Genomic DNA, 10,904 nt, shown 5'->3' with positions numbered 1-10,904 from the left:
TCTAGCGTGGAATAATGTCACTGTTTCTGCAACATGGCCAACATTATTACTGTAGGATTTCGTTCAGATTACCAAATATGGTTTAACTTGACAATGGTTGTTTGACTACAGTCTCTGCTAATTCCAATCTGGCCATGTCTGTTGTAAAGATGGAATAATTGCAATAGTAAATGAATCAATATTCTAGTGACGTGTATCGGAATTTTCCCTCTGTAAGAAAATAAGCAACACCATAAATACAGGCAGGGTCATACTTTAGAACTTTGTGGGCCCTATAGCAACATTAGAAGATGCCCCAGAAAGCTTGTAGAGGCCTATTTATCATTGCGCTATATGCACCCAAAAATGGACACTCGTAAACATTAAGAGATTTCACATATTGTATTCAGAATCCTTCCCAGCAATGGCTGCCACACATGCGAGGTCAGTAGACCATGCAGAACCACAAAGAAGTGAAATAATTGCATTAGTAATAATTTCACTTTTTACACACTGCAGGGACAGGCTTCTTTCAGAGCCACTGACCCTGTATGTAAAGAATAATACATTTGACCAATGCATAATTCCTTATTGCTGAAAATAGCAGCAATAACAAAGTGTAATTATCAACAGGGGAGCATCAATAATACATCTAGATACTTCTATATAAAAAAAATCCATTTCAATATATTTCATTTCAGGTTTAATTTTTTAAATGTATATAGACATAGACAGAGTAAGGTTAACTGGCAAGCCTTACAAAAAAGACTGCTGTAGTCAAGATGGATGATGAAGAAATGGACAATGACCTTCATGTTCTCTTGTGTGAGGGAAAGAGATGTTCTGGAGAACTTGTGCAGGAGGAAGCAGCAGGACTTGGAGATTTACTGTAATTCAAAATAAAGCAAAACTGGAGGGAATGATGCTGTCATATTTTTTATAGAGATATCATTCAGAAGTTTGGATAGAGGAATTATCCTGTCTCACCTAATGTTTATCCCACCTATATTTCTGAATACTCCACAATATCTCTCTGTGCTCCTCCAGTAAAACTGCATCCACCATACTAAAGGATCCATTAAATGTTGACTGCATGAAACAACAACAGCTGTGGTATCCTCCCATTGGACATACAGCACATGCAAAAGAACGCGTCAATGAATGATGAGAAGGAACAACAGCTGGAGCATACACACTATACAATGTGTATGATATATCATTCCATTACGCACACTAAAGATCTATTATACAATATAATGTACTATGTAAAAGGGAGGTGTGGGAAAAAACCTGCAATGAAAGTATAATTTTAACAATACAAGGATTGAAAGTTTATTTTTTATCAATTAACAAAATGCAAAAATGAGTGTACAGAAGATAATCTTAATTAAATCAATATTTGGTGTTACCACAATTTGCCTTCAAAACAGATGAAACTAAGCAGATGTCTCCCTGGTGATATTGCATAATGGAAAAGAACCTGTCTGTATTTCTCGGCATTGAGGACCATTAATCCTGACCAAATCACCAACTGCTGAAAAGCAGCCCCAACTTGCAAGGAACTCTACTATGATTTATTGTTACCTGAAGACACTCATTATTGTACTGATCTTCAGTCCTTCTGCAAAAAACTGCCTTCTGTTACAGCTAAATATTTAAAATTTTGACTCATCAGTCCAGAGCACCTGCTGCTTTTTTTCTGAACCCCAGTTCCTAGGTTTTTGTGCATAGTTGTCACTTGGCCTTGTTACCATTTTGAAGGTATGACTTCCATGAAGACTACTTCTAGCCAGACTTTTGCGAACAATAGATGAGTGTGTCTGGGTCCCAAAAGTTCCTGCCAATTCTGGGCTGATGACACTTCTGGACATCTTACAATTATGAAGGCAAAGTAAGCATGATGTGTCTTTCATCAAGGCGTCGTTAAGTACTCAACGTTTCACATTTCTTTGTGCTTCTTCAAAAGAGCTTGATCGGAACATCTTGAAACCCCTGGCTGCTTTGAAAACTTTTCCTGGGAGAGACCTTGCTGATGCAGTATAACTGCCTTGTGTCTTGTTGCTGTGATCAGCCTACATGGCTGTTTCTGTTCAGAATTTATGCTGTGTTGAAGGCAAAGGGTGGTCACACCAAATATTGATTTTAATTAGATTTCTCTTTTGTTAATTCACTTTGAAGTTTGTTAATTGATAAAAATACATTATTCTATTTTTGGAAGCATTCTTACTTTGCTGTATTTTTACCACACCAGCTACAACTTTTGCAGAGTATTGTATGGTATAGTGTGTACTCAGCTTCACAAAAGTAAAATTTGACAGCCTGTGGACTTTTAAAGTGCAGAGAATTCGGTAATCTAACCACAAGTTTGGTAGCAGAATTTTCTTTCAAATATGCCTATCCAAACTGTTTTTTTTTTTTAAGAATTGACCATGTACTTTATATCACAAATCTCTGTACTTTACAAAATCTGTATAATAATACATACTGTGTGTCAATGAATGTCAACTTTAAATATAGTGCAACTCTCCCACCAGTATAGACCATGAATGGTTTTTGCACCATATGCCATCAAAGAAACAAAATGCTTCCATACTCTAGGGGGAATTTAATCAGCAGTAGTAAGTTGCCACAGGCTAATTGATCCCCTGAGGCTATACAATTAGCTCCGAAGCACTGCTGGACTTATATACATTTAAATAGCCTGGAAAAAATGAAAAACTGGATAAATTGCAGCTAATTTAAATCCCCCATCTGTGTCAGGCCATGTATAAAGTCAGGACCACTATAATGCATTATTGGGCACAGGCAGAGGTAACATCATTGGGTCCACAAACTCACTTGGTAAGATAAAAGTGGAGAAGTATTAGGGTGAGATAGTTTTTGAGCTTTGGTGAGGCTTTTGTCATGGATTTGACTTGAATTTGGGCTTGGCCTAAACTAGGGTTAATAATTAAGTAGCTTCAGGTTTAGGATATTTATTGAATGTAAACCTACTGTAAGTGTTATTATTAAAACTATTATGTTAATTCTGAGAGTAGTTCAATTACTGGAAATATGAGGCTATTCCTTCTACCTAAAAGATAAAGGCTATTTTAAAGTTTATGAACACTAATAACTTACTAATTGTGCGATAGTAACATAAAAGTTCAAAAACTCTTTATAGGTATATATAGGTTAAATAAAGAGCTAGCTAAAAAAACATAATACCTATACTTTCACAGAAACTGAGATTGGTATTTGAGATTGTCTTTCTATTTACATTTCTTCTGTAACTAAGGCCCTTATTCTGGTTGACTCGCAAGGCAGCGAATTTCGACCAAACGCCGCCCGCCGACCCCCCATTGCATGCCGCAATCCCCCGCATGGCTGTGAATGGCTGTTTAGCATAAACATCCATTAGCGGGGGGAGAAATCATTTGATGCTCAGAGACCATTAAATGATTTGTCCAGCGCTCGCAGATGTAAGACACCTCTCAGACAGACAGCTGACATCCACTGACGTCAGCTGCCCGCCCCCCGAAAGCCCCGTCACCGGACCATTTTCACACGAACGCCCAGCATTTTTATTTAAATGCCCATGAAACACTGGGCGTTCCCATGGGCTCTGCCCCCCCCCCCCCACCTAGCAGTGGGGGGGGGGGGGGGGCACTGCTAGGTACAAACAGGTTGGCAAACAGGCAGCTCGCTGTATGTGCGTACATCGCTCCCCTGCGTATACATGCAGCGATTGCTTTTAAATCAGAATAGGGACCTAAGTGTAGATAGTTTACTCTGTTATCAGCTTTTTTCCCTAAAAGGAAATGAACATTACAAATACATGTGCTGTATGCATTGTGATTTGAACAGTCAGCTATTTTTCCTTAGATTAACTTGGCTGCAAATAACTATTGCCAACAATGCTGCCAATCCAGTTCTTCATCTGATGAGCATGGGCAAAGGCAGAGGGGGTTTCTGGTTGCCCGGAAACCCCCCTTCTCTCGGCAAGTGCCTTACATTGTGACAACAATAGCTGGCATATGATATGATCAATAGAGCTGCCGCCACATCATGCAGTGTAAGGGACAGAGCCATAGGTGTGCGCACATTGAGTGTTAGGGGTGCACAGGCAACCCCTAATGCTGTGCCCACCCTTATGAACACCTCTGCCGCTAGCAACACCAGCAATACCTTTAACCAAATACTTTTTAGAACTGTATTTCATTTAAAGAAGCACTCATCAATCAATTATGTGTGTTTGCATTGTTAAATGTACTAGACCATTGTCATATCACTACATACCTGCGTCATTTATATATGTTTATGACTGTATTTGCATGAACTTTTACGCAGAGTAAATAGAATATTAAACCTGAAATAGGCAGGAGATTATGGTGTGGCTGAGAGACTTTTTATATTGTAGTGAGTGCCAATAGATGGTGGTAGACACGCCTGATTGGCAGTGTTAGACACACCCAGAAGGTGGAGGTATGCACACCCCTTTGACGTTGCACCCCCCAATAAAATATGCTGCACACGCCTATGGACAGAGCAGAGCTGCAGCACATATTTTACCTTTACCTTAATTATCAATACTGTATGCCATTCAGTATCCATTGTATAAAAGACCAATTTTCGGGGCTGTTACCACTCCCCCAGACTCGCGTTCTTGCTCCAATGCCCTGCAGAGTGTGAGATTTTGGATTACATTTGGAAAAGCCCCCTCTAAAAATCCTGCATTTGGCACTGATGTGGGTCATGCAAAAGTGTATCCTTCACATAAATAGTGGATGGGAGTTTACACTTTATCGGAAAGCTAACATCCACACAATTACCACTATGGCTCTTATTCAGATCTGGTCACAATACAAATTTGTTCTCAAAATGGGCAAAACCATGTGTACTGCAGGTGGGGCAGATGTGCAGAGATTTAGATTTGGGTGATTTATTTTGTTTCTGTGCAGGGTAAAATACTGGCTGCATTATTTTTACACTGCAATTTAGATTTCAATTTCAACATGACCCACCCAAATTTAACTCTCTCTGCACATCTCCCCCACCTGCGGTGCACATGGTTTTGCCCATTTTGAGAACAAATTTGTACTGCGACCAGATCTGAATAAGGGCCTATATCTTCTATATCTTCCATTGTAATAGCTTTTACACATCAGTGTGGATAATAAGGACATCTTGTTTTCTAGGTTTATTTTAAACTCTCTTCAATAAAATATCTTTATACAAAGTAATAAAAGTTATCTTTTTATAAGTGGGCACAATTAAGTAAGTGAGCACAATAGAACAAATTACTTGGGATCTGGAGCTAGAGAAGGTGAAGGACGTTCTAAAAGTTTTGAACCATATGTTCAGGAAGTTCTAATGCTGTGTACACACGGTACAATTTGACACTTGATTTTGACTATAGTCAAAATCGAATCAGAATCGCAAAGACATCGAATGGAAATAAAACATGTTTTTAAGCTTTCTATCCCGATTGGATGCCGATGCACGCTCCCGTTCAGCTGACATCGAAAAGCCAAATAGACAGTGCAGCAATGACTATATAGTGCAAATCGAATGTAGATAGCATGAATTGTATGTTAACATGAGTTAGCAAAGATTGCATAGCAATCAAATCTAATGGTGTGTAGGCAAGGAGAGATTCCCTTGCTATTCGACTTAAGATTCGAGTGCTATGCAATCTTTGCTAACTCTGTACCTTTTACATACAAGTCATACAATCTGCACTATATAGTCATTGCTGCCCTGTCTATCTGGGTTTCGATTTGTGCTGTCACGGGAGCGTGCATTGGGATCGCAAGGTAAAAAAACCTGTGCGATCTGCATACGATCTGCTTACGATCTGCTTGTGATCTGCATGCGATTTTGACTATATAGTCAAAATCTTATGTTGGATTGTACCGTGTGTACACAGCATAAGATTCAAGTGCTATGCAATCTTTGCTAACTCTGTACTATTTACATACAATTTATGCTACAGTATTAGATTTGCACTATATAGTCATTGCTGCCCTGTCTATCTGGGTTTTGATTTGTGCTGGATCGCAAGGTAAAAAACCTGTCCGAATACGATCTGCATGCGATTTTGACTATATAGTCAAAATCTAATGTCAAACCTCACCGTTTATACACAGCATTAGCCGAATGGCAAAGCAATCTCACCGTATATCAGCTTAAAACCATGTTCTATCTCCATTCGATGTCTATGTGTTCTTGCTTTGATTTTGACTATATAGTCAAAATCGAATGTCAAATTTTACTGTGTGTACACAGCATACACAGAGGGAATGAGTGGTTTCTCTTGGTATATGTAAAGGGATTTGGATGATAGGTCACACTGACTAGATCGACAGTCAATTGGTCAACCATATGGTTGACATTGACAATGTTGGCATAGGTAAAATGTCGACATAATGTCAACATGGCAATGGTCAAAACATGAGTTTTGTAGGAGTTTTTGGAACTTTTTCATACTCTACCATTTACCACTTGGATGGTAAAGTGTGCTGAGCGCAAACATAGCAGAGCAAGGCACCTCGCCCAAGTCATTGTGTGCAAAGCGAGCCACGCAAGGGGACGTGGTATTCTAAGTTGGGGTTCATATTGACCTCAATAAAACGTGAAAAACCCATGTCTACCTTGTGCCTGTTGACCTTTTGGTGTTGACCTAGACATCATGGACCTATTCATTGCTGACATAATATACCACACCCATATGTAAATATCAGATTTATTGGTCCCATGCCTAACAATGTACGAAGAACTAAGACTCAGGCATGCCATTCCGATATCCTCATCAGGCTTTGTTTCCAGGAATGTATATGTCGAACACATATTTTTCAAGATAACATACAATACTGTACAAATAGAACTTTAGTCCATGGCAATAAAAAGAGACTAAGGGGTTCATGGTGGTTGGATCGCTACGCAACTGGGCATGCGCCCACCCCCTGTGCGAGCATCACGCTGACTATGCAAGTTGGCAAAGGCACCCGCACAGAAGCCCTGCACATATGAGAATATGTGCATGCGCAGAGCTTAAACATCGGTCACCCATGCAAACACGCCGGGAACCGTATAAACTCGAATGAGGGCCTGCGCTTTTACAGCAATAAAATATGATTGTTGATTGGAGGGATGATGGTGGAGAAAGATGTATTTCTGGTCCCACCCTCTCTCTCCCACCATGACGATGCTCAACTTTGCGCATCCTTAGCTGATCACTGTCAACGGCAGTAATCAACTGCTAATGCAAGTGGTGTACAAAATTAACATTTGATGGCTTCTGTACACATCTATACACGTTTCAGCTATATTGGGAATGTCTTCAGCAATTTCATTTATTCATTGTTATATTAATTATTATATTCACATATATATACACAATTGTCATCCACCCCAGTGGATTTTATTGAAAGGCATAGCTGTTAATCAGCATTCATTATGATGATGGGAGTGGTGGGTGGGACCCACACCTTACTCACCATCATGAAACTCCCGTGTAATTAATCATTGATGAAAGCACAACGCTAATAAATGTAGGCTCAGCACAAAGTCATGCAAACTTGGTTAAGTATCTGTTACACTTCTGCTTCTTATAAATGTGACTAATTGACCTCTCATCTTTTGAGAGATGACCAAACTGAACCTTCAGAAGCATTGCCAACATCCCATTCATTCTATGAAATCTTACAAGTACTGTATGCAGATGTCCATGTGTGCCAGTTTTCAAAAGGAAAGTCTCAATATTGGCCAAAATCAGGCCTGATCATCGGGCTAGAGGATTTTGCAGCCCAGCAATCAAGTAAACACCACCCCGACCGCATTCAATAATCGGTAGGGCTGCATTTTTACAGCTCTGCAGGGCAACCTGAATCAGTCCCATTATCTCAAGGAACCTGTGAATGTTACACAATTGATGGGCTACAGGATTTCGGAGCCCAGCGATCAGCTAAACGCCGCCCTGACCGCATACCCACCACCCCTGATGGCATCAGCGGCCCTCCCTCCCAATAGCTGATGGAACACCTGCATTTTCAAGGACACTTCCAGAAAACACTGAGTTTCTACCCCCAAACGCCTGCAGGGTGTCAATCACCCTGCGGGTAGCCTGCGATCGCTAGCCATCATAAGCGGACCTTTTTCATGCGTGGTCATTCAATAATCGGTAGAGCTGCGTTTCAGCCTAGGTAGAATTTTAAGCAGCCATCAATGATTTCTAGTGTCACCATGGAAACACAGTTAGTACCTGATTTGTCTGGCAACATAAGATAACATAATGGGGTAAATTTAGTAAGATGGGAGTTCAATTGAATATGGGGCCTTGCCCATAGTAACCAATTGGATCCTACTTCTTATTTCTTTAGGGCCTTCTAGAACAAAATAGATGGAATTTGATTGGTTGCTCCAGGCAATAAAACTCCCATCTTAGTACATGTACCCCAATGAGTTTGGATTAACCAATTTGTAGACTCTTAAGAGCAATACAAGGAGTTGATGAGTCAACTCTATTACTTGTAATAGCATTCATTTATAGCAGGTGACATTAATGGTAACCACTGGCTTTACTTTTACCACTAGCAAATAGAGAGCAATTTGTTGCGAATCCAGATATATCTCATGTGAAACGATGTAGCATGAATTGCGGTACTAGACCATAAGGTGTGTGGCTAAAATATTTATTTCCCTCTATTGCTGTCTCTGTCACACACCCACAGCTTATAAACTGACAGGTTACAGCATAAAGCTCTTATGCACAAATGTAGGGCTGGTAAAAATGGGTGGTGTGCGATAGCTGCCTCCAGGCTCTTGTGTGACTCATGGCACAAGGGTGTGTATCGCTTTTTGTTGTGTGCACTACAAATACAGAGCCAGAAGTTTTCCTCATCTAAACAATCTCTCCGGAAGCCTTTCCATCAGCTCTCAATGGCATTTATATTTTAAAAACATATTCTATAGATGTATTTGTGAACACTTTTTGAATTATTTTGGTAATTTTATCTCATAGTTGTTTACCCTCCTGCATTCTGCAGGAGACTCTCTGAAATAGCAGCAATCTCCCTCTCTCCCTTATTAGTCTAGCAATCTCCCTTATTTCATCTAGCCCACATTACACTGTTACATTTTGAGGGGGGGGGGGGGAGGAATGAGATAGGTACATTTACATTGAATCATCAACGCCATTTCCCAGCACTTTAGCAAGTATAGTATCTCTTACTAACTGCTTTGGGGCTCATCTACATTTGGATATCAGTAATGTTAAAAGATTCCTCTCAGATGTAGCAGTACAGACCCACACTTCTAGGTGCCAAGTTCACAATCTCTTTTCACAATCTCTTTTCACAAACTCTCCATATATGGAATTAGACATGCCCTGTGGGTGGAGCATGACACTCCCCCTCAATGGGGCGTTATGCAAAATGCTGCTACCAACTATAATCTCCCTGAAACTAGTTTTCAAAAGTAGGCAAGTATGTTTTATTTGAATATGGCATTTGAATATGTCTATTAAAAGAGCAGGAGGAGAATATTGGTCATAGAATAGTATTTCCAGACTATGGGCCAGATGCACTAAGCTTCCAAAGTGATACAGTGGAGAGTAATAAACAACCAGCCAATCAGCTCCTGTCTGACATTTTTCAAACACAGTCTTTGACACGGCAGGTAGGAGCTGATTGGCTGGCTGTTTATCACTCTCCATTTTCTCACTTTTGAAGCTTAGTGCATCTGGGCCTATGTTCTTTCCTATTAATGCACATGTTTGGTTTGGTATTTGACTTTTCCAAGGTGCATATGGGCAATGAAATTATATACTTTCTGTTATGATATAATACATTCTAACCACACTTGTTGATCAGGGCTGTATATGAAACTGTGGGACTGGTTAGGATATACATCATATTTGATACTGTGGACCTGTTAGTAATTTTAAATCACAATCAAAGCCAAGATATCACAAGTGGCTTTATCAATCTTTGTATATTTACAGAAAACATGTTCATTTTCCATACTTGAAGAACAATGCATTACCAGAAACTGATTTAAAGAAATCTTATATATAAAAAAAAAAAATGTAATAAGGTTTGAGAATGAGAAAGTCAGAGGTTGATTTTGCCATATAATAGATTGCCACTGGGAAAAATCTCCCAAAATCTCTTACTTTCTAATTCTCATACCCTATTATATTTGGCCCAATATGTACTGGCAGCACTACAATGTGGAATATTATGAACTAGGTCACTCTTTTGCACCATAAAATGAACAACTACAACAGAGAGAGGTTCCTCGCTATAAAGCAATAGGTTGGGGGCTCCTACCAAGTGTTGCTATGGTGCTCACAAAGTTTAGTTATGCCCCTGTCAAAGTTTTAAGTATTAAGGGGGATATTCAATCTCCCGCCGCTATTCCCGATGGGGGAAATAGCGGCAGGGCCCTATTCAATGCTGTCTTCCCCGACAGCATCAAACAGAGATCTCGGCAGAACGTGCCCGACTTCACAAGCTGTCGGGCTCGTTCTGCCGAGTATGGCCGGCTATTGACAAGCTCCCGGCCGCAGCTTGACAATTTTCGCCGCTTCTCAAGCTCGTGTCGAGCCGGCTGAGAACAGGACAGGGTCACGGCTGTCGGGCCAGCCCAACAGTCGTGACCCTACATTGAATATCTCCCTTAGCCTAAAAACCAAGTGAAGCATGATGTACAGTAAAGTCACTTCTACAGTCTCATGAATATTGTTTGAGTGGGATGTAATAGTTTCCAGCTTGCGTGCGAGATGCCGGCCAAACTAGGACTTTTTTTTGTAAAGTGGCAATTATTTACAAGGCATGGATTTGCCTTGTAAGTGATTGTCCCTTTAAAAAAAAAGTCCAAGCTTTGCCGGCATCCAGCACAGTTCTGAACTCAGATGCAATTACATCCCATCCTATAAGTGGGGG

The 10,904-nt window shown here is 40.2% G+C and overlaps 1 protein-coding gene across 1 annotated transcript in view; it reads left to right on the top strand.

Annotated features, from left to right (window-relative positions):
* Positions 1-761: 761 nt before the first annotated feature.
* The window catches only part of LOC146005707 (desmoglein-3-like), a 38,704-nt gene continuing 28,561 nt past the window's right edge, over positions 762-10,904 (top strand). Inside the window, exons 1-2 of the mRNA XM_083145132.1 lie at positions 762-868; positions 9,831-9,894. Of these exons, the coding sequence (XP_083001258.1) occupies positions 762-868; positions 9,831-9,894 (171 nt within the window). The remainder of the gene's footprint in view (positions 869-9,830; positions 9,895-10,904) is intronic.

The sequence above is a fragment of the Crinia signifera genome, chromosome 5 (genome assembly GCF_055691185.1).
Source record: "Crinia signifera chromosome 5, ASM5569118v1, whole genome shotgun sequence".
Taxonomy (NCBI): domain Eukaryota; kingdom Metazoa; phylum Chordata; class Amphibia; order Anura; family Myobatrachidae; genus Crinia; species Crinia signifera.
The sequence above is the reverse complement of the archived record's forward strand: the minus strand, read 5'-3'. Positions and strand labels throughout refer to the sequence as shown.